This window comes from Zophobas morio, unplaced genomic scaffold (assembly GCF_036711695.1).
Source record: "Zophobas morio isolate AGI-343-1 ecotype UQ-CSIRO unplaced genomic scaffold, CSIRO_AGI_Zmor_V1 ptg000021l, whole genome shotgun sequence".
NCBI classification, from domain to species: domain Eukaryota; kingdom Metazoa; phylum Arthropoda; class Insecta; order Coleoptera; family Tenebrionidae; genus Zophobas; species Zophobas morio.
In genome coordinates, this window is record NW_026972126.1 from 15,924,374 (window position 1) to 15,947,052 (window position 22,679).

Here is a 22,679-nt window from a genome sequence, read left to right on the forward strand (position 1 = left end):
AGCCCTGCCCACCCACCCTCTCTTCATTCCAGAGATTACTCTTAATATTGTTCAGTTCTATCTTAGCAAGCTTTAGCCACGCCCACCCACCCTCTATTTTATTAGAAGGTATGTCATTTGCTACAGTCAGTCTTATTTTAGCAAGTTGTAGCCCCTTGCACCTACACTTTATTTTCTTAGGGGGTATGACCTTTACCAAAATCAGTTTTATTTTAGCAGGTACTAGCCCCGCCGACACACGCTGGTCTCATTCCAACGATTTTATCTCTGTTCAATTCAGATCCATCTTTCATTTGAACTAGATGAAACGAATCCTGAAATGGAGGCGGGGTGGGTGGGCGGGGTTAATTGTATGTTCTTTGGTAAAGTGCGAATGGGAATTAAAAGAGCGCAGGCTGTTGAAAAAGCGCTAATCGTAATTTTTTTGATATACTATTTGGTTAAGATTGATTTCTTATTTCAAAAGAAAAATTGACATAACGGGTGGGTGGGCGGGGCTAAGTTTAACTTTTCTTACAGTCTTTTTTAAGGAAGCAATAGCCCCGCCCACCCACCCGCTCTTCATCCCCATGATTACTCTTAATATTGTTCAGTTCTATCTTAGCAAGTTTTAGCCCCGCCCGTTCACCCTTTATTTTCTTAGAAGATATGTCATTTAGTACAATTAGTCTTATCTTATAGTTTTCAGAACATTGGTCCAAGGTTACTAAAATATAAAATTTGATTTTGGGAGATTTTACTTTTTTAGAATACCACCTACAGAATAAAAAAAAAAACACGTATGAGGTAATCGAACCCACGACCCACGACCTTAGCGTTGTGCGCAGGACACGCTAACCGATACTTGCATTCCGCTTATATTAGTATAAAGGAAAAACTCAAGGCGGATTTATAAACCACAAGTACTGGAGTATGTTATTTTATAAAATTTCAATAACAGTTACTATGCACATTTTTGAGGTCGTCAAAGTGTTGGTGTTGATGATTAGACAAATTTTGGTTTACACGATAATCCTTACAGACTCATAAAATTTGACGTCAAATTAAAATCGGCACGGACAGACGATAGAGAGACGAACGGAAACGAAAGATCGATTTTTTCGTATTTTCGGTAGGTAAAAAGAACATAACCATCTACTCTTAAATTTTATGCACAGCGTTTGAACCCAGTTGACAAATTACAAGTCTTCTGTATCAAAGTATCGTCTTTTACCAATACTTTATAGCTTGGATTTTTTATCAGATATCTTAAACAGAAAATAACGAATCTTAATTAACTATTCCACTTGCTTCTACCAGTCCTGCTATAGTACTTCTCGTTGTATCCTCTTTTTCTGCACAAAAGAATAGGGAACATTGAGGAATAGTGACCAGAACTAGCATCTGCACTGGACACTCTACCTCTCTTCTTTAATATTTTTAGTATGTCGAAGATGTTTGAAGATTACAGTAGTCAAATGGACACTGATTAATTTTCGACGTTTCATGATCCTTAACCTAAAGTACCAAAAAGTAGGTCTCGGGTTTCCGCCTTTCTGTCGTCTGTCTGTCTGTGTTGATTTAAATTAGGCAGATAATCTCCGAAATCACTGGACTGATTGTTGTCAAATTTTATATGTAAGTGGGTGATTAAAGTATGATATACTAATGAATTCAAAAAAATATATACATATATAATATTATATTTTTGTTTTAATGTAGATAGGTTATTATAATTAAAATTTTGCAGGAACAAAACCTTCAAACAATTTTTTAAATAAGCACAAAATTTAGAAACCAATCTCCTGAATTTAAACTATAATTTAGACTTATAAGAAAAATGAAGGTTTAGTTGACCAGAAAGTTGCTTCTTTTGTTAAGGACAATAGCAGGAAGTTGCGAAATGTACTGCTGCATTTCTTGAATGCATTATTGCTGCTTACAAATACGTCTAAAACAATAATTTTCCATAGATTTTTCCACTCTATGTAAATTTGATGCTGTCAAACTTATTAACAATCTCTTCAGATTTCAGTTACTTGCATCGACAAAGGTAAAAATATCGTCCACGTACCTCTATTCAGATACCATAAAAGAAGACAATAAATTGTCTATTATTGCGGCAAAAATTGTCCGTTGAATTGAAAAACATTCTCTTTCAAACAGATATCCGTTAGCTGAACATATCCTCACTGAGCTGTTGTTTCAACCCACTTGCAGAAACAACTTACTTCGAACGAAACTAAGAACTTACGGTATTGCAAACAATTTCTTTGATGTGATTTATGTAGTTTATTGATTTTGTTCTCGCAAAACCTGGTTATTGGCAAGTAAGTTATTAAACGTACTTAATCTTGGAAGAAATCAAAGGATTTACAAAGTTTGAAATTGTGAATGTTTGGCAAATAACTTTGTTTTGAAACAGGATTTGACTTGGGTTAAATTGTGGTTCGTAGTGGGTAGAAATGTTAATAGATGCATTGCCACGAACAAGATTGTCTATTTATACCAATTATTAACATTATCCTGTGTCGATGATCGTGTAATTGCGCACAAGGTTGGAATGCCACTGCAATTTTCCACTGATGATGGCATTTCTTCTGTGCTGTCTCTTTTTTAACGTCAATTTAAAAACAGCTTCTATGAATTTACTTCCATTACTGCACACAACAAAATCGTCGATATTACGAAGAATGGACTACAGTTTATTGACTCCGTCTGCCGGAATTTGGAAGACCCATCCACTTGTTCCTTTTTCGGCAGGAGATGCGTTTCCGTCCTCATAAAATCAATCCCCTTGTTTATCCTCCCGCTTCCTCGCGTTTGTTTTGTTCCGCCGATCGTAACAAACACAAATCGAATTCGAAAGTTCGTAAACATACGGAAAATAAATAATTTCGTGACGCAGATTGCCACACTATTTTTATCATTTCCACGCTCGAATTTCGACATAGCGATGATTTACGAGTTCTTCGGCCTGCGCTGGCCGCATGCCACAACCCCCAGGAATCGATGGAGAGTCGCGGAAACAACAATTCACTAAATTACAACTTCATACGAGATGTAACTTGATACGTCGGCTGGGGCGCTATCGGTCGATCTTCTCGGGGTTAAGACGGGAGTCAAGTCGAGTCGATGCGTCAACAACCACCCCCATGCCGACAGTTTCGGTGTTTGCTTCGGACAATGAGCGTGAGTCATGTCCTATTTGTATTTTCCGTGAATTTGGATTGAATTATGGGATGGGGCTTAATAATGATGTCGTGCCGGTGTCGGTCGCCTGTATTAATAATTGTCGGATTCTATCGGCGATAAGCCGGTATTGGGGGAGATAAATCCGAACCCCTATTTAGGTCTATGATCCTTATTCATTAATAGTTAGCCAACACTCCCTACAGACGACAGTTGGAATAACAAACGGGGATATTTGGGACCGCAAATGGGCTGATTTGGAACATACACTAATACCCGAATCGTGAATAAAGCTTGCTACAATAAGCCCTTTCAGATTAATACTTATGTATAATTTGTTGTTATCCAGCAAAAAAAACAGATCTATATTCGATGATTCGTTATTCTGACTTGGCTGTATACCTACATACAATCGTTTGTAGAAAACTACAAAAACTCCTAAATGTCAAGATTAACATTTTTGATTTAAACAATACTTCCTCAGTGAGAAAAATTAAAGTTAAAAAACGTTATTGTTGAGTCATATATGTATTAAGAAATTTGAAGTAAAATATAGGATTTGGATAGGATTTATTCAGCAAAATTTTGAGCTGACGTCATCAATTTTTTGGAGGGGATAAGTAAATATATTTTGATTAAAAATTTATTATGCTTATCATCACTTTAAAACATCTACAAGATTTCAAAGCATTCGGTTTTACAGATTCAAAATTAAATTGCAAAATATTTTTTAATTTTGATTTTTTCCAAAAAATCTGGACGTTTCGGGTAAAAACTCAATACGGAGTCATAAATTACATGTGTAGGACTATGTTATTTTATATATATACTGGTGGAGATGATTAGACAAATTTTGAATTTTGGTTAGCGTTTTACCATCTACATGATATTCCTAATATAAATACAAAATTTGACAACAATGGGCCTAGTACTTTCCGAGATTATTTGTCTAAGAAAAAAACAGGACGCCAGACAGACGGACAGACAGACACACATACAGACGGAAACGGGAGACCTATTTCTTCATACTCTAGGCTAGGGGTCATGAAAGGTCGAGAAAACGTAAAAGTAGAGAGTCAGCCGACGGACTCGATTACAATATGTACTTTCTTAGCTTACGCTCGGGAAAAACAAATTGAATCAATGTAAGCTACATCCATCGTCCAACGTACAACACAATTACGAGAAAGGCATCTAGATTTTTTAAACTTTCCAAAGCTTCTAGATAGGTACTCTAGATTTTCTGTTCTCTAAGGACCCGGGTGGGTTAGGTAGCATCGCGCTTGCCTGCCACACCTGGGTCGTGGGTTCAATTCCCGCCCTGCTCTGGGTGTTGTGTATGTCCCCCGTTACCCTGTAATTGGGCCTCCGGCCTGTTGGGTAACGTTAATCAATAAAAATAAAAAATAAAAAAATAAATAAAATAAAAAAAAGATCTCTAGACTCTAGACTTGCTAGGTTTTATAGATTTTCTGAACTTTCTAGCTACTGTAAGCTCCCTACAGTGATTAGATTCTAAACTAAGAATTTAAATTATTATCTAGGTTGTTTATAGTTTATAGACACTAAACTCTGTGACATTTGAAACTCTATAGGTGTTGTAGGGTTTCTAGATTCTCTAGCTTTTCCGATTCCTGATTGCCTAGAGTGCCTACTTTCTCTAGAGTTTTGGACTCTCTAGCTACTCTAAGGTCTCTAAAATATTGAAATTCTAGACAATTTAAATTACCTACAATCTATAGGCTGTGTATCCTTTCTATACACAGTACACGCAATACATATTTCAGTCTCTCTAAATTGTATATGTTTTCTAGAGATTGTAGATAGACAATCTAGATTGACTATAATCATTAGGCCCCCTAGACTCTGTAAATTCATTGGACCCTATACACTCGAGGGGTTCTAGGTAGTAAACTAAGTTGTCTAGATTGTGTAGAGTGTAGACTGTTTAAAATTTCTAGTTTCTCTAATTTTTATATACTCTGAAGGCTCGCTAGACTCCATAGACCCAAGAGTAAGAGTCAATTATGGGGCGCAGCCTAATTGCAAAATCTATATTTTCTTATACAAATTTTCCATTTTAAACATATTTTAAGTTTCATGTTGTGAAAGGAAGTCTACACATGTTAAAACAAAAAGACAAAATGTAAGCCCGCCCACCCGCCCTATCGCAATTGTGATGATTTTTTTTATTCGCTGTGAACCAAGAGGGAGCTTAACTGCAAAATACTTATATCTTTATAAGATATTAAAAACATGTTTTTGAGTATCGTGTTGTTCAAAGAATATTGTGTATATTAAGAAACCAAGGCAAAATATAAACCCCGCCCACCCACCCAGTCTCAATTGTGATGATTTTTTTATTCTTAGAAACCTAAAACACGTTTAAAATGGTAATTTTTTGTAAGGAAATATGAATTTTCCAATTAGGCTCCGCCCCTAGGAACGAACGAATGAAAACTTAATTACTATTTAGATCAGGGCAGGTGTGGGTGGGGCTTAATCTTTAGCTTTAATTTATGTATATGGTATTCTTTGGGTAACACGATACTCAAAAACATGTTCTTAATTTTTCGTAGAGAAATAACAATTTAGCAGTTAAGCTCCGCCTTCTCGGCTCACGACGAATAAAAAAAATATTCACAATTGAGACAGGGCGGGTGGGCGGGGTTTATACTTTCCCTTTTTTCTTAGTATACGTAGTTGTCTTTTCAGAACAAGAAAGAAACTTAAAACATATTTAAAATGGTGAATTCGTCTAGACAAATATGCATCTTGTAATTAAGCCCCGCCTTTCGATCTGCCTTTTTTTTTCTTAATATTCATAGCCATCTTTTCACAACAAGAAACTTAAAACATGATTAAAATTGTACATTTTTGCAAGGAAATATGGATTTTGTAATTATGGGGCGGAGGAGTAAAATCGATTTTTTCTTATACAAATTTTCCATTTTAAACATATTTCAAGTTTCATGTTCTGAAAAGAAGTCTATGTTAAATTGCCTAAGTTGTTTAGGTTTTCTAAAGTCTCCATATTTTCTAAGATCTTTAGGCTCTAGACTTGCTAGATTTTAGATTTTCCATAGCCTGTAGGTGCTGTAAGCTTTAAATTATCAACATATTCTGTGGTCATTTCAGGCCCTTACTACCCTTGAAGATTTCTAAATTAGTATGTTTTATAGAATTGCTAGATACCCTAGACTATTCTCTGGACTCTATATCATCTAGGGTTTATAGGTGTCTAGATTCTCTAGAGTTCCTAAATCCTCGAGGCGATTTAAATTATCTAGATACTCTGTGGACAGTTCGAACTCCGGTATACATCCCTCGCCCACCCGCTCTTTATTTTCTTAGAGAGTTAATCACCCAGACTCCGCCACTGCTTTTAATTCGAAGTTGCTTACATTTAGTCTGGCGCGGAGTGCGGAAAAATTTGATGAACAGTAAACAATTGCTCCAAAAATACGAATCCATTGACAAAATACAAGGCTCTGCCAGTTGCTATCGAGTTATCCCACTGAAAATATTCCAATCAATATTTCAGCGGACACTTGTGTCAATTCTGAGACGTACACTACACGTGCAATACTCATAATAAAAATATAGTGTAAAAAAAATGGTGACCCATGTTGGATTTTTTAAAAGAAAATTTGCATGCCTACACTAGAAACTCAAAATACGTTCATAAACCACACACGTTTATTAAAAAGGATTTGAAAGGATCAAATTGTTGGTGGGGATAATTAGGCAAATTTTGGTTAGTGTTTTATCGTGTATTAGCCCCATTTGCCAAAATCAGTCTTATTTTAGCAAGTACCGAGCCCACCCACCCACCCATTATTTTCTTAGAGAATACGTCATTTGCCAAATTCAGTCTTACCTTAGCAAGTACTAGCCCCGCCCACCCGCACTTCATTTTCTTAGATGGAATATCATTTGCCAAAATCAATCTTCTCTTATCAGATCCTAGGTCCCCCTATCCACCTTTATTTTCTTAGAGGGTGCGTCATTTGCCAAAATCAGTTTTATCTTGGCAAATAGTAGTCCCGCCCACCGGCCCATGTATATTCTTAACATAGCATATAAAATTTGACAGCGATCAGCCTAGTAGTTCTAATAAAAAACGAGACAAACAGACGGAAACGTGAGGCCTACTTTTTCGTGCTCTAGGGGTCATTCGTCGGATGGACCCTATTACATAGCAGAGAAGACATTTTTAGCTACGGTGTGAATTTTTTGATTAATTTGTGATCTAGTATTCGCTGCCCATTATGTCACCAAATTACGTAGGTCGTCTCTTAGAACATATGAGAGTGAATCAAAACAATCCAGGTGTATTTTGGGACAGAAGCAGAATTTTGGTCTCGAGAAATCCATGCTCGAATCTTGTCCTAAAATTCAGCCGTTGCCTAACTTCTTTACTTAGTATACGTCTACTTTCTGACTTATTTAGTTTCACGTCTGTGTCTATTTACATGGATTTTTAAATTGGAATTGAAAAAAGAATAGCTAAAATGTATGCAGAGTTCACAATAGGTGATGTTATCGGTTTGGACCGGAGTTAAGGTGAGGGATTAAGGCACTCCAGGTACCAATGTAATAAGATGTGACCTTGGACCGGAGCTGATGATTGTCCGATTTGACATGAAATTACGAATTCATCACAAAAATGTACATTGTTAAGAACAAAGTGAATTAAAATTGAATTACTTTATCCGGTATAAATGAACGAGGAACTATATCTTAGTACAGCTATATGATCAAAAAAAGTGATACAATGAATGAAAGATGGCAAAATACGAATATTAAATCCAAACACACTGTAGGTACAGATTTGAACTTTGCCGATCCTAACGCAGTAAATTATCATTTCATATCTTCATTTGTTGAATATGTTGATCACAACAGTGACCTGACAGAACATTACATTAAGTGTTATTATAAAAAAAAATCTGTTCATGTATTCAATAAACAAAGTTTCATCCATCCTAAAATTCCCAATTAAAATTAAACATTCGCCATGTTCACCTATCAAAAATTGTATGTCTCTTCACAGACCTTAATTTTAACCGGCCGGAAATTTATGGCTTTCGAGTTGGACATGAACTAGGCGATGAAATTTTGAACGAAACCGTTTATTTCACAGCAGGAAAAAAATCAACGTCTTTGCCAAGAGTAATGATTCAATTAGACTTTTAAAGATTTATTTTAGCGTTATTTAAATTTTAGTGCTTTCAAGACAGTTGGAATGAGGCCCCACGACATATGTAAATACCTTTTTATCCGACAAGCTTTTAATTCGAGAGCGTTGTACCGAAATTCCGAACGGGATTCCTGTACACCACAATTTTTTTGTAAAAATACACCCATATAAAATCTTATCTTCGTTTTTTATTGCAAGACGCCTCTTCAGACCAAATAAACCCAAAAAGCCCGCCCCGTGACCATTATATTAGCCCATATTAAGTGAAATCTGAGCCAGATCCTATCATAAGCGGCGCTATTTACATATCCCAACAATAACATCCTCCCGTAAGCCTGTTACAAATACAAAAGGTCTTTTTAGTAACGGCCCTGCGAACACAGATAATAATTGTTTGTAATGTGAGCCCACCATAAGAGGGCCATTTTCAGAATACCATTCCCAACTGTCGAGGAATCTCGTCGAAATCGTAGCACACCTTTTACGGCTTACACAAATGGCCAATTTATTCGAGGAACCGCCTCGTACAAATTTGTTCCGGTCGCCAGGTAAAATCCACCTTGGTCTGTCACTTGGTGAAATACGAACTGTGAAATTTGTGTCTTTTGTCATAAGGCAATACGACAAAGAGAAACTTATCGAAATCACGGATCCGATTATGTGTGATTAACATTTTTCGGTGCCATCTACGTGTCAGACAAGCATGTTGATATGTGAGGTAATAATAATGTGTCTTCAGTCAGAGAATACGAAGAAGTTGTACTGTCACGTCAGAGCTAAGGAGAGATAGCCCGCTGAGTGTATAACTGGTTAATTGATTATGTTATGCTCATGTAACATGCAACAGAAGAAACGGTACAAATACAGTTTGTGACGTAGCTTTCATAAATGGGATTTAATAGTTTTGCTATTACGTTCTGTGACTTTATATATTTTATAAGAGACTGGTTCCTGGTTGTATATTACGTCAAACAGAAGAGTTCATTCTATAAATTATCCTTTAGAAATAGTGAGACATGGAAAATTTATTGCCGTGATACATCTTCGTAATAATCATGTTTCCACTTGGTACCAAACAATATTTATAAATGCCTCGAAGAAATTTTAATATCTTATATTACTTCAAAACAACATAAATAACATTGAAATCAACGAAAGCTGAAAAGAAGAGTTATAAAACGTCGTAACTTTGGTAGTAAAACACACCCGGAATGGGCTTTTAATGTCATTCGTTCTACTTATCAAGTCAACTATTTAAATTTTAAGCGATAAGACTGTAAATGATTTTCCATAAAAGCACATCTATTTTTTTATGTTTTATTACATAATTGTGGTTTTGTGGATTTGGGTTACATGTATGACGACTTTATCGCGAGCTTATCAGAGGAAAAGATACCTAAGTGGTTTTACCAGTTTATGTAATTGAATTTTCTACATGGGATAGCGTTTTTGCGACGTGTGCATCTCATGTTTTGCTGTAACTAAGTCGTTTACGTTGAAGAAGTTGTCAAGTTCGCGATTACGTTCCTGCGCGCGCATCCTAGACTCAACCACAGAAAATGTGACTTTTTGGCTCTGAATTGACAGATCCTTCAGTTTTGCATTGTCACTTTTATTCATCTAGAAAGTACAGAAACAAAAACAGAAAGAAAGGGTCACTGATCTCGAGACGTTTACTTTGACGCTCTTGTACATTAAATTTTTCTTTTTTTTTTTTCAATTGGTTATCCACAGAGAGACCTCACATTGCGAGGTTTGTTGCATGCTCCTCCGCAGGTTCGCGATTTGCTCCTAGACTTGGATCTCCTTCTCGATCGGCTTCGTTTCCTCGACTTGCTGCGTTTCCTCGACTTGCTGCGTTTCCTCGACTTGCCGCGTCTGCGACTCCTGCCGCCTCCGCAGCGACCTCCTCCTCGCCGTTTCCTGCTCCTGGACCTTCTCCGCGCCTTCCCTTTCGACCTCCCTCTCGATCGCCGCATCTTCGGGGCGCCGCAGGCCTCCTTGTAGAACTTTCTTCTTTGCTCGTCGCTCATCTTGCACCAGCACTTGGCGCCCTCGACGGCCACTTGGATCATGTTCATGCCGCAGTGCTTCGTGCGGAACCACCGCAGGTAGTTGAAGAAAGGGTTCCTGGTGATTTTTCCCGGTCGGCATGACTTTTTTCTTTTTCCGGACTTGCGCGACTTGGAGCGACGTTTTTTCTCTTTGGCTCTGCCACAGTACTGCGCTCGAGATGGGGGCTTTCTGCACGCCATCAATTTCACCTAATTCATCATCAGAACGATTAAAATATCAAAATTTCACATTTAATTTTGACGGGAACTTTGTTTTTTGTTGATTTACCTTGACAACTGATTGGCCCACTGGGACAAACAGTGTGTGCTACAACTCCTAGAATGCAATGTGTTGATTTTCGCGTTCAATTTTGTATCGTTTGTTCCAGGATTTTGGTGGGAGCTCCGCTGGGGAAAAACAACCAACCCGGGACCAATCGTTCTGGCGCGCTTTTCAAATGCCCGATAACCTCGAAACAGAGGGATTGTACCCAAATCGACACCGACGGCAAAAGATGTACGTATTGGAGGAATTGTGCCCTTTCCACCCACATAGCCTTAAATACAGTCAGTGTTAATGTACAAACACCAGCTATTTAGTCTAGATTGTATCGTCCAGGATGGTTTAAATAGCTCTACTGTGTTAAGTTAGAATCTTGTGTTCGTTTTTTAGTGTAGGAAGTGGATTTTTATGTTTTTTAAATGAAATTTTTGCCCATTTTTGCGGGCTCTAATAATTTGTGTTTTTGTTTTTTGGGGTGCACACCAGCGGCCGGAGGGAGGTATAATTGTAAGTGGTGGTCTCGAACCAAGGTACCAAACTTGGTACCAATTTGGTAATGATGCATGAGTATTTTTGCTAATTTATTTGCATGCCTCTTTTTCTGCATGACTTTGGTGTGGTTTTGCTTCACACTCTGTACATTGCAACCGCTTCACCCTCTCCTAATCCCGTTTAATCACACACTCGGTATAGTTCGCGGTCTGGTTCGACCGATTAACTCAGTTTATGTGGCACTAATCTTTTGAATTATAAACAAATCGATGATTTTGTAAATGCAAGGTCGACGATCGCGTAAAGGGTCAGAATATGGTAACAGAGAGTATCTAACGCTTCGAAACGATGAATTATTAATAACTTGTGCCAGACGGCACAACACTAAAATCTGATTAAAAACGAGCATGGAACTCGATCAATCTCAATCGGAAGACTGCATGGTGGTCGAAGAAATTTAAACTAATTGAATAATTTTTAACCTTTGACAAGGCGGGTACTAATTAGAATTAACGCAGAGGAATTCTGATTCATTTTTGTCGCAGCTATGACGAAAATTCCGTTAGAGATTAGTTTTCCAAAAATAGGATACAAAGGAGGTGCTAAGTCATTCTTTCATTTTCGGTGGTGACTTCACACTTTGTCAGTCAATTTCACGGATCAAGATTAAAGAAGAAACCATCAAAAACATGATTACGAATTCATTCTCGAAAACGTAAATACAGATTATGAATTATGATAACAACAACATGACTGATTCTTCTTCTAAGAATTACGAAACACACCAGTGATTAATATGCAACTGACTCATCAAGAATGTTGCCAAAATTCAACTCCTTTGATACCGACTGTCTACCTCTGTTAGTTATTAGCCTATCTATTCTCTTTATTTATTGTTTTATTTGTTTATTTATTTATTTTTAAGTAGTGTAGATCGGTTGCGGCGGAAATGAATCCGAAACATATTTATTTTACAATGATATTCACCAACCCGATCGCGATGGAGGCGTCAATAACGCTGTAGTCTTTTGGGGTCTTCGGCTTATTTGAATTAATTGAATTAATTAATTAAATTAATTAATTAGAATAACATTATTAATGTAATAACACTCGAGAGACCACCTATCACTTTTTCATGGCGGTTTATCAATTTCAAGTGTGTGTTTCGCATTATCCTCAGCTTTATTTTGTAAAAGATGTAAATAGACGCATTTTGTACAGAACATGAAAAGGGCCAGCTGTCCTTTCACTGTAGTACACGTTTGCCATGAGTTTTGAACTAACTCCACAGGTAATTGTTTGAGTTTGGAGCAGCCGTGTATTGTTGGTTGCATACTTGAAAATAGTGTGAAGATTTGGGTAAAATGGTTGCTACACCGTATTTTCGAACTATAAAAATTCATATCCTTTGTAAAAATTAATTAATTTGGTGCTTTTTTTATACCGCGCGGTTTTTATTTTGACTTACAGTGGGCTGCATTTAACGACGCGATTGGTATTATTGATTCGGAATGTCATTTTCAGCGGTTTTAGTGATACCAACACTAGGTAATAAAAAAATTGTCAAAATAGCTTAGAAGTAACTTTACACCCATAAACTCACCACTCTTACCCAACTCTTCTTCGCACCAAAAGCAATTACCGTAAGACTTGTGCATCACACTAACCCTCGCCCCCATAAATGAGTTCCCATACTTACTATCGCTGTTATCAGTTGACGACGGTTTTGATTACGAAGACACTCCAACACTTAGAGAACCCAACGACTTAGACCCACCAGGACACGACGAAATCAAAGAAAACCAATGGCTGGGGGTCACCGTCAAGTCCCAGAAGCCGGGCGGAAAGGTGGTGGTTTGCGCCCATCGCTACATCCAGAGCGCCAATTTGACCTTGTACCATTACGGAATGGGTTTGTGCTACGTATTGAACAAGACTCTAGAGGCTGAGGGTGTTCTAGAACCGTGCAAGGGGCGACCGACCGAAAAGTAAACACTGATTTTCTAGCATTGGTGGACCTTTTAAAACGTGTATGTGTGTAGGTTGCATCAACAGTATGGTTTCTGTCAGGTCGGGACGAGTTTGGCTTTTCTCAACGACGGGTTTACCTTAATGGGGGCGCCGGGACCGTACACGTGGCGAGGCACGTTTTTCGCTAAGGACGTAGTGGGGAGCTTTTTGCAGAGAGATAATACGGTGTATAGGGGGCCCCTTAATGATAACCCGACTCCGATAAATAAGTATAGTTACTTAGGAATGAGCGTCACAGGGGGGCACTTTTTTGACAGAACTATTATCACGTATGTGTCCGGAGCCCCTCGATCGAACCTAACGGGTCAAGTATTTTTCTTCAATAAAACGGCATCGGTTGAGGAGCTTACTATCACGTTGAATATCAGTGGCACCCAGTTTGGGTCCAGTTTTGGGTATGAAATTTTAGCCGTGGATATAAATCAAGACGGGTATTTATTAAGACATGGTTTAGTTTTTTCTTTACTACTGACGATTTTGCAGCTATGATGAGCTTCTAGTGGCAGCTCCATTTTACTACGAAAGCGAAAACAAAATAGGTGGCGCTGTGTACTACTATTCCGACTTAAGACGGTGTAACATTTACGACGGTTGTAAATATAAGGCCAAATATACTGGTAAAGAAGAATCCAGATTTGGGTTCTCCATGACCTCTCTAGGTGATATAAATAAGGACGGTTTTGTGGACGTCGCAATTGGTGCTCCATACGAAGAGGGGGGTGGTGCTGTTTATATCTATTTAGGACAAAAAGGCGGTTTAAGCCCAGAACCGTCGCAGATAATTAAGCATCGAGGTCATAAGACTATAGGGTATTCAATGAGTGGGGGACTGGACATGGATTTGAATGAATACCCCGATTTGCTCATAGGAGCATACGAATCCGACGAAGTCATTTTGTATAAGACTAGACCCATTATTGATATTTCTATTACTGTAGACGGAAAAGAACTGAACAATATAAACGCGTCGAAAAAGGGCTGCCAGTTTAATCAAACCACAGACAAAACTTGGTAACTTGGTCATTTTTGAGCAAAGTTTACGATAAAAATTCTCATTTTAGCTTCTCGTTCAAGACGTGCTTCACTTTGAGCAAATTCAAGTCGTCTCAACCCGTAGAAATCAAATATGAAATAAAAGAAGCCACAAAGAAGAGTCAGAGAGTTACGTTCCAAAATGACTTAAAATACGTAAACGTCACACCGTCCTCTGAAGCAAACTGTATAGATGAGGTGGCTTATCTTGTCGAAAGCAACGGCGACATTTTGACACCAATATTGGTATTATATGTAATTTAGTCCCAGCTGAAGTACCACAATCCAATTTTAGTTACAAGTCAACTATAACATTCAACAAGACAAGCCAGATTCTCCAATTCTGAATAAAACTTCAGTCAAAACGTTCCAGGCCACATTTCAGAAGAACTGCGGCGACGACGACGTGTGCTACAGCAACTTGACACTGTACGCTGGAACTCGCCTGCCGAGTAAGTCCACCGAGTGTCAAATTCGTTTTTTATCAATTGTTTGTAGTGTCCGAGGATGGCTATATTCTGGACATGGGTAAGAACAAAGAATTTGTGTTAGACGCCAATATCATAAATTCCGACGAGGCTGCATACGAGGCTAAATTATTCGTGAGGCATCCAGAGGGACTCAGTTATGTCGCTCTACAAACTGAGAAGAATAAAGCGGTAAAATAATAAATTAAATTAAAATTGGCGCCAAGAAAATGACGTCAGTTCTATTATTCTTCTACTACTTATTTGTTTTTTTGTGTTTTAGAGTGGTATTGTCTGTACGGCAAACAACGAATCGACGCTGGTCACTTGCAACCTCGGCAACCCCTTCCAAGGAGACAAAAGCGCGAACCTGAGCCTCCGCTTTGAAATCGCAAACACCAAGCAACAAAAACTCGACTTGCAAGTTTTCGTGAATTCGACTTCGACGGAGAGGTCGACGCAAACGTCGCAAAATTTGACGGTGATTTTGCAGAAGATCGCGTCCTACTTGATAAAAGGGGAAAGTAGGCCTCCGAATATTATCTACTCGGGTGATGTGAAGGGTCAAAGTGCTATGAAATACCTGGAAGATATTGGTCCCCGAGTTATCCACAGCTACGATGTCATCAATCAAGGTGACTGGAATATCCGAAATTTGAGGGTGGAAATCCAGTGGCCGTACCAAGTTTACACTGACCGTGAAGAAGGGGGGAAGTGGCTGCTCTACTTAGAAAAAGAACCGAGTATTGATTTCAATACAACGAACCACTGCTCGGTCGAACCGGCGAGTATTGTGAATAAGTTGAAATTGAAAGCGTTGGGAATTGAAGAAGAATCGAATTTGGAAGAAACGCAGAAAGTGGTGGAGCCGCCTACGAATGTGAGGAGGAAAAGAGACGTGGAAGAGACTGTTAGGGCGGAAACTATGGGACCAGAGAAGCGACAAGTTGTTCCTATGGTAGGTTGCCACTATGGAAACAAAGATGGCTAGTCACGCTTGTATTTTACAGGACTGTATCAGGAAAACTGCGCTTTGTGCCAAAATAACGTGCACAATACCTCAACTGAACGAAAATAGTCAAATTAAAATTAATATATTTGCAAGAGTGTGGAATTCGACACTGATTGAAGACTATCGGCAGATAGACTGGGTTAGCATAAATTCCGTAGCCGAGATCATAATCGACGACCCAAGTATTATTATAAACAGAAACAATTCAGTGGGGATCACTTCAGTAAGTACATTTGACAGTGATTCATAATTGCCGCTTTATTGTTAGTGCGGCAGTGTGCGCCTGCGCAGCGGCACTGTGTCCCTCACGCTTGCCAACCCACCGAACGTTGGATTGTGTTGCTAAAAGCACATTTTTTTCAGATTGAGACACGAGGCTACCCGTCCGTGGTTTTGGCCGACACCGGGGTGAACATCTGGATAATAATCGGATCAGTGATCGCCGGCTTATTGTTACTAATTATAGTAATAATAATCCTGTACAAGTGTGGCTTTTTCAAACGAAACCGCGTCAACGACCAAACCCTGTCTGCCAACCTGATGAAACAAGGCGAAAACGAAACCCTGCTAACAGACGCTGACGCAAAACAGACGAAAAAATAAAATGTGATATCGCAACGTGTGAACGCGGGTCGTATCTGTTGCCTTGAACTAAGTGACGTAAATATGCTGCCAAACCTCGAATTGAACTGTTCGATTGTTAACTTAGTTGTTGATATGTACTTAAGTAGCTAAAAGCGGAACCCGGAGCTGTAGGGTTCGCTCGAATTTGATGTGTGATGTCTAAACTTCCAAAAACTTACTAGATTTACATTTAAGACCTTTTGTACATAAATATTTAAATTTTATCGATAGTTGTAGTTGTGTGTTCGGTAATTATTTACGAGTATTTTTTAATAAAGCTGTTTGAAAAAGTTGGGGATTTTGTTTATTTTTGGTTGACTGTGAAGTCACAGAATATCATACAGTAATGACAGCTTTTGAAAGCCCCATAAGAAATACACGTAACGGACCAGGGGTGCTATTCTTGACTTTATGCGTTAAATAGCGCATACGTTATTTAGCGATTAAAATATAGCGAACACTTTACAAAAAATCTATTCTGGAGAATATTCGTTACGCCGTAACGAACATTCGCTGTTTAGCGCAGAGCAAACATTGACAACATTGTAAAAATATTTAAATTTTACCCGTGTCCTAGGAACCACAAGAGGTGACACATAAGAGTGACAATTCAATTTTTTTTAATTATTCGTATCCTGTTTAATAAATGGATAAGCAGAACAATAAAAGAGGAGCAAAATGCTCCGAAAAACAACATACATATACCGTATAATTCATATACTTGAAACTTAAAAAATTTGCATTTTGATGATAATAATTGATAACATACCCTTGCCTAAGTCTATTTAGATCTTCAAAATTATTAGGAAATTTTATATAGCCATTAAATATTTGAGGATCATTTAAGGCACTGGCTACTTCGTTTACACACCGACTAACACTGGGCTGCGACACAGCTAAGTATTTATTGGTACCTATATCCAGCTGCTTCCACTTGCAAAAAATCTTAATGCAGTTAAGACCTAGGAAATTTTTTATAAAAGATATAAGTTTTAGCATTTGATAATAAAGAAATATATTTACCTTTGTTTGAATACTTAAATCGGCAGCGCGTAAGGGAGGTGTAAGAAAAGGTTGCAAAATGTTAATTAAATTAAAAATTGAGTTAATTGTTTTGTTAATCGAAACATGTTATTAAATTGCCTCTCATTAAGCTCCGCAAAAGGATTTCTGGGATTTCTGCGTAGCCTTTTGCCATGCTCAACTTGTCCCTCTAAATTTTGTAGGTGTTCAATTTTTAAAATTTGCACTAACTCGTCCATTTTAAATATTTGTGTTGTATGCCTTTTTCGTATTGAATCTGTAAGCGAAGTTGACAAGCACAGAATACTATTTGATCCGTCACTTCAATACCTATTCGATGCTTAAAGACTAAAAATCTTCGCAAAATAACGTATGCGATTTATAACGAACGGTCAAGAATACAGTGTTTAGTATTCGTCGCTAAACAACGTATACGTTACGATAACGAAGGCTCGAGAATAGCATCCCAGAACAACAATAATCGACCGTTGGGTAAGGACATGACCTTGAATTTTGGCTTGAAACTGTAGTGGCAAACCTTGTTACTAAATAAAATTTACCACCATGTCAACATTGTGCGTCAAATTTGACATTTTAGGTGTTTGGCATTTAATATTGTAACTGTGATTTATTATTTTTACTGAATAGAAAATGCGCGTTCGAACAAATAAATAGAATAAATAATCTTGTGGAAACTGTACACAAGGCACAGGGGTGCCGTATGCTGGTCTGGACACAGTTACGAGGACTGCTTTTATATATCGGCCACATGAAGGTAAAATTGAGTTGGTAGAAAATAGTGAAGCAAATCGTTTTTCTAGGGCTGCAACATAAAAGGTGAATGCTTCATGTAGCATCTTAAGCCCGCCACTCACGTTTCAACGCCGCAGAACAATTGTGTTGGATATGACCAAATTGAAGTGTTTTTAAACGTCTGTGTATGAGATCAAGCAAATCGGTTGGATGTGGACGGTCGGTGAACAAGTCTGTCTGCAGCAGTACAATCGTTTTGAATTGGATGGAAATTTGATCATGTGTGGACATGACTCGACAGTGTATGTTATTCAAACCGTGAGAGCAGCTATAAAAGTACATTTTCGTCATTTTGTCGGACATGTTGTCATCACGATCGCAAATTTTTAACTGCAAGGTCGTAACGTGTGTGTACTGCTGCTTTTTAACAGAATTGTACAACAGTTGCATCCACTACAATCGTACTGGGACGTTGGAACGTGAATGGCCAGCTTTAGGATTACCAAAATGCTGGATCATCATCAAAGGCGTTGAAGTGACAGAGAAGTTTATCATATATGATGACATTACATGCAACGGCAAAATAACTACATGTTTCACAGGTATATTTCCTCAAGCATTTCTTCATTAAGTATCCACAGACATAACTTAAAGAATTTTGTTTCCCCATGTCCAGATGTCTGTAGTCTGTCGTATTTATTTCCACAGATTTATGTGCAAAAGTTGTTCAGCTTAAAACTCTATTAATAATTTGACACTGGTTACTTTCTTTAGATTCAATTGCGAGTAAAATAGATCCTAAATCATTACAACTATTGGAATTTTCACTGTGCTGTAAAAATTGCATACCAAATAGTTTTTTATTGATTATAGAATAATATACTTCTTTATATTTCTTATCTTACAGATTCCAAGGGAAATTTAAAGAAGCCCCTGAAGCAGATTTTTTCATTGTGCCTGCAATCACGAGGTGGTCTACCACTGTAGTCCATGTTACTATGAAAAGGTTCTCAGAATCACTTCACTAATTTAACTTACAACAAAAATTCAACCAAAAACATCAAAATACTTTTCCCAAGGAAGATGAAAACAACAGCGTTCACTTTCTGACTCTTCAAACGGTTCACACTTGGCGAAAATTGAAGGCATTGACAAAATAGGTAGTTGATATGTTTATGTTGAAATTAACTCGGTAAAGTGATAGACTTTTATTTATGAATAAAATAAATATAAGCACAATTCTTTTTTATTGTTCAAAATGGTATTTTTTTCGTAGTCTTCATACCACACTCCAAAAATTGGTTTCAGTTCATTCGATGTTTATATCAGTTCCTTTTACATTGTTTTACGGACGAACTCTATTTGTAATTTAGGCAACCAATATTCCACTTCGTTTCAAAAATCCCGCCTAATCAAAACGGTTGGGTAAGGACACGTTGTTCCAATATTTGACGAGCTGTCTTTACTGTATGATATACTGTGGTGAAGTGTGACAAGTGACAGCTGACGTTTGTGTCATGGTTGCCTAAACAAAACAAGGCGTAAAACACCCGTCTTTTCATTTCGTTCAAAATCTGCAATTATTACTGTAAGTGAGTGAAAAACACCCATAGTTGACCCTTTTCATTGTAAAAATTGTTCTAGTTACAATGAATCAACTAGAGGATAAAGTACTCAACGTTACTCAAGCTATTGAACGTCAGGTGGATGCGGCTATCGAACATATTGAAAATTTGGACATCAACGACCTAGAGACACTCCGCAAGCAACGCATAAACGAACTGAAACAAAAGGAGGCGCAGCGCCACGAATGGCTCTCGAGTGGGCACGGACAGTATGAGGAACTAGCCGAAGAAAAAATGTTCTTTGACGTTATCAAAAAATCCAAGAATTGTGTTATCCACTTCTATACGAATTCGTCACCAAGGTGCGCTATCGTCGACAAACACTTGAAGATTCTAGCACCTAAACACATCGAAACTAGATTCGTTTCATTGAATGCTGAAAAGTGCCCATTTTTGGCACAAAATCTCAAAATTAAAACAATTCCGTCGATCGTGCTAGTTCACGAGAGCGTGATGGTTGATAAAATCGTGGGTTTCACCCAACTTGGTAACCGCGATGATTTCTCAACGGAATTACTCGAGTGGAGGATTGCTCAGAACCGAATTATTGATTATGAGGGCGATTTGTCAACTCCGCCACATTTGCAAGAGAAAAAGAGCAAAAATAGTGGGAAGAAAATTCGTGACAGTGCTTACAATAAAGACGACGACGACTTGGATATTGAAGAGTATGCGCTGGCACGTGATTGTCTGAAAAGTGGAGATGGTTTGAACAAGGTCAATTATCAGTCGACTGATTTGACACCTGAAGAAGCTGCTGAACTAGGACTTGACTAATCTCATTTTTATACAGCCTTATATTAAAATTTATTCATTTGCTTAATAAAAAATTACTTACAAGAAATTAAGCGTACAAAAATTGGGTTCAGGCCTCCAAAGCCACGGGTTCTCGTCGTTTGCTTTTTTCTAGACAACGAAAAATTATTGAAGGAATTAAACTAAAATTGTGGTTATACCTTTAATTGGCGTTTCCGGTACTTCAGGTGTTTCTGGTATGTCTTCACCAGTCTCCATTGGTTCAGGTTCTTGTATGGGAACAGTTGGCAAAGACTGACTAATTATCTCCGCCAATTCATCTTCTACAGCAGCCTCATCTTCTTCAGTTAGTCCACCACTCAGTAAAGCATTAATTTCCTAAATTTGTGTTTAAATTAAACAAGTTTACCAAAACACAAAGTTACCTCTTGTTTTTCCACTCCCTCTCTAGTTTCATCTAAAATCTTTTCAATGTCTTCAATATTTAGAGCCTCATTGATTTTCTTAAGCGCTTCATTGCCTTGCTTAAGCCCATTTACCACCTGTAACTCAACTTGAGCAAACTCAATATCGTGCGTTAGGCGCTCTAAATTGTCCAACTGGTTGTCAGTTTTTTCTAGAATTGATTCCTGGAATCTTTTCTTCCGAAGTAGTAATTTTGCACGTCTAAAAAAAAAACGGGACTAATTCAATCAACAATGACCACCAAACCTACTCTTTTTGTCCTTTTTCTAATAATTTTTTGGCCAGTTCTCTGTGTGACGCCAAAGTTAATTCAATTCTCCTTTGATACTGTTTCAGTTTATCTCGTTGTTGCTTCAATTGCTGAAACCGTCGTATTATCACCACACTAAACAAACTATAAATTTTACCAAAACAGCCTTATCTTGTTGAGTTATCCGAGACGGTGGCTTCTTTTTACCAAAAATAATACCCATGTTTAACGATAATCGCACTATTCACTTTTTGAAACCTCAGAAGCCCATCACAACCCAAAATTACCTGCAGCTAAAAAATTAAATCTTTTTGACTTGTAATCGCAACAAATTTTGACACCTGTCAACGTTGGGGTTATTTCACGAACACAAAATTCTTGGGGGCTTTTTTACCAAACAAACGGTGAAAAATGTGTGTTTTGTAGAAAAAAGTGACAATAATTTCGCCCTTCACCCCCAAAATTCAAAGAAACTCCATCACCCCACGAACACTAATAGTAAATTAGTGTTTTTATAGTGGCACTACGCGGTTGGTAGACTTGTACTAGTCACAAAGCGACCAATCACAAACAGCTGCTTTGACACGTACTACCCACTCCGGCGTTTCATTGGTTACCGAAACCTGACATGTGTTGATAAACTAAGGTTATGTTATCGAGCCCCTTTAAAACAATTGTACACAAATCCCGAAATGGTCGAAGACGTAAACGAAAACACCACTGTGTTCCCCGGTGAGGTCATCAAGGACGTGAAAGCAGTAAAAGGGGTGACAATTCTGGGCCCCGGTTTGAAGCGCAACGAAGACCCTCCTAACACGTTACGAATTACCAGAGCCGGCAAGCTCCAGTTCAAACCCCCCAACATCTACTGGGTGTCCCACAACCACAAGCGCTACATCCCGAAACGTGGCGACTTAGTTGTAGGAATTATAGTCAAAAAGGCAGGCGATTCCCTCAGGATTGACATCGGTAGCGGCGAATACGCGTCCCTTTCGATGCTAGCCTTTGAAGGGGCCACGAAAAAACAAAAACCGGACGTGCAAGTCGGCGACGTGATTTACGGGAAGTTGTTAAATGCGCACAGAGAAATGGAACCGGAGCTGGTTTGCGTGGACTCGTATTTCAAAGCGGGGAAAATGGGGCCGCTGTCGAACGACGGGTTTGTGTTTACTGTGAGTTTGGGACTCGTGCACCGGTTATTGGACCCCGAAAACCCCATTCTGACGGCGCTGGGAAAAGTGTTCCCGTATGAAATCGCGGTCGGGATGAATGGGAAAGTTTGGGTTAATGGGCGCAATACTAAGGAGGTTTTGACTGTTTTGAGGTGTTTGGAGACCGCGGAGTTGCACGATGATAAAGTTATTGTAGAGTTGTGTAGACAGAGCAAATAAAGTTTAATCCCTGATAACGTCAGTTATTTAATCCCGTTAATTAGAGA

General features: G+C 38.2%; 5 protein-coding genes across 8 annotated transcripts in view; 3 read left to right on the forward strand and 2 right to left on the reverse strand.

The window, feature by feature from the left end:
* The window catches only part of LOC135132071 (integrin alpha-PS1), a 63,885-nt gene extending 44,501 nt beyond the window's left edge, over positions 1–19,384 (forward strand). The window contains exons 2-14 of one of the 2 annotated variants that reach the window (XM_064059998.1): positions 10,818–10,945; positions 11,198–11,218; positions 12,918–13,191; positions 13,246–13,665; positions 13,718–14,245; positions 14,296–14,512; positions 14,562–14,718; positions 14,765–14,925; positions 15,017–15,691; positions 15,744–15,968; positions 16,109–18,167; positions 18,214–18,747; positions 19,053–19,384. In XM_064059998.1, the coding sequence (XP_063916068.1) occupies positions 10,818–10,945; positions 11,198–11,218; positions 12,918–13,191; positions 13,246–13,665; positions 13,718–14,245; positions 14,296–14,512; positions 14,562–14,718; positions 14,765–14,925; positions 15,017–15,691; positions 15,744–15,968; positions 16,109–16,348 (3,046 nt within the window). In that variant the 3' untranslated portion in view covers positions 16,349–18,167; positions 18,214–18,747; positions 19,053–19,384. The remainder of the gene's footprint in view (positions 1–10,817; positions 10,946–11,197; positions 11,219–12,917; positions 13,192–13,245; positions 13,666–13,717; positions 14,246–14,295; positions 14,513–14,561; positions 14,719–14,764; positions 14,926–15,016; positions 15,692–15,743; positions 15,969–16,108; positions 18,168–18,213; positions 18,748–19,052) is intronic. The other variant, XM_064059999.1, reaches the window with a different exon arrangement.
* LOC135132077 (protamine-like) lies at positions 10,034–10,734 on the reverse strand. Its single transcript, XM_064060006.1, has one exon. The coding sequence runs from the start codon at positions 10,627–10,629 to the stop codon at positions 10,099–10,101; it is 531 nt and encodes a 176-aa protein (XP_063916076.1). The 5' UTR covers positions 10,630–10,734; the 3' UTR covers positions 10,034–10,098.
* A 239-nt stretch (positions 19,385–19,623) lies between the features above and the next one.
* On the forward strand, positions 19,624–20,614 carry LOC135132074 (thioredoxin domain-containing protein 9). 2 transcript variants are annotated; one of them, XM_064060001.1, is made up of 2 exons: positions 19,624–19,733; positions 19,790–20,614. In XM_064060001.1, exon 2 carries the CDS (start codon positions 19,795–19,797, stop codon positions 20,545–20,547), a length of 753 nt encoding a protein of 250 aa, XP_063916071.1. In that variant the 5' UTR covers positions 19,624–19,733; positions 19,790–19,794; the 3' UTR covers positions 20,548–20,614. The 2 variants fall into 2 exon arrangements, with proteins under 2 accessions (XP_063916071.1, XP_063916072.1); XM_064060002.1 differs by having other exon boundaries at positions 19,629–19,737.
* LOC135132076 (charged multivesicular body protein 6-A) lies at positions 20,553–21,726 on the reverse strand. Of its 2 annotated transcripts, none has more exons than XM_064060004.1 (6): positions 21,583–21,726; positions 21,399–21,528; positions 21,242–21,351; positions 20,952–21,192; positions 20,727–20,904; positions 20,553–20,676 (listed from the first exon to the last, which is right to left on the reverse strand). In XM_064060004.1, the coding sequence occupies exons 2-6, from the start codon at positions 21,462–21,464 to the stop codon at positions 20,636–20,638; spliced, it is 636 nt and encodes a 211-aa protein (XP_063916074.1). In that variant the 5' UTR covers positions 21,465–21,528; positions 21,583–21,726; the 3' UTR covers positions 20,553–20,635. The 2 variants fall into 2 exon arrangements, with proteins under 2 accessions (XP_063916074.1, XP_063916075.1); XM_064060005.1 differs by having other exon boundaries at positions 21,399–21,534.
* A 104-nt stretch (positions 21,727–21,830) lies between these two features.
* Positions 21,831–22,649, forward strand: LOC135132075 (exosome complex component RRP40-like). The gene has a single exon (XM_064060003.1). It carries the CDS (start codon positions 21,934–21,936, stop codon positions 22,630–22,632), a length of 699 nt encoding a protein of 232 aa, XP_063916073.1. The 5' UTR covers positions 21,831–21,933; the 3' UTR covers positions 22,633–22,649.
* Positions 22,650–22,679: the final 30 nt, after the last annotated feature.

Excerpts from the sequence above, each read along its gene's own strand:
- LOC135132077 (XM_064060006.1), bottom strand. The coding sequence starts at position 10,629 with ATGGCGTGCAGAAAGCCCCCATCTCGAGCGCAGTACTGTGGCAGAGCC.
- LOC135132074 (XM_064060001.1), top strand. The coding sequence starts at position 19,795 with ATGAATCAACTAGAGGATAAAGTACTCAACGTTACTCAAGCTATTGAA.
- LOC135132076 (XM_064060004.1), bottom strand. The coding sequence starts at position 21,464 with ATGGGTATTATTTTTGGTAAAAAGAAGCCACCGTCTCGGATAACTCAA. Across the intron at positions 21,193-21,241 it reads TTAGAAAAAGGACAAAAAGA|ACGTGCAAAATTACTACTTC; the intron begins GTAGGTTTGGTG and ends TTTTTTTTTTAG. Across the intron at positions 20,677-20,726 it reads ACCGGAAACGCCAATTAAAG|AAAAAAGCAAACGACGAGAA; the intron begins GTATAACCACAA and ends TTCGTTGTCTAG.
- LOC135132075 (XM_064060003.1), top strand. The coding sequence starts at position 21,934 with ATGGTCGAAGACGTAAACGAAAACACCACTGTGTTCCCCGGTGAGGTC.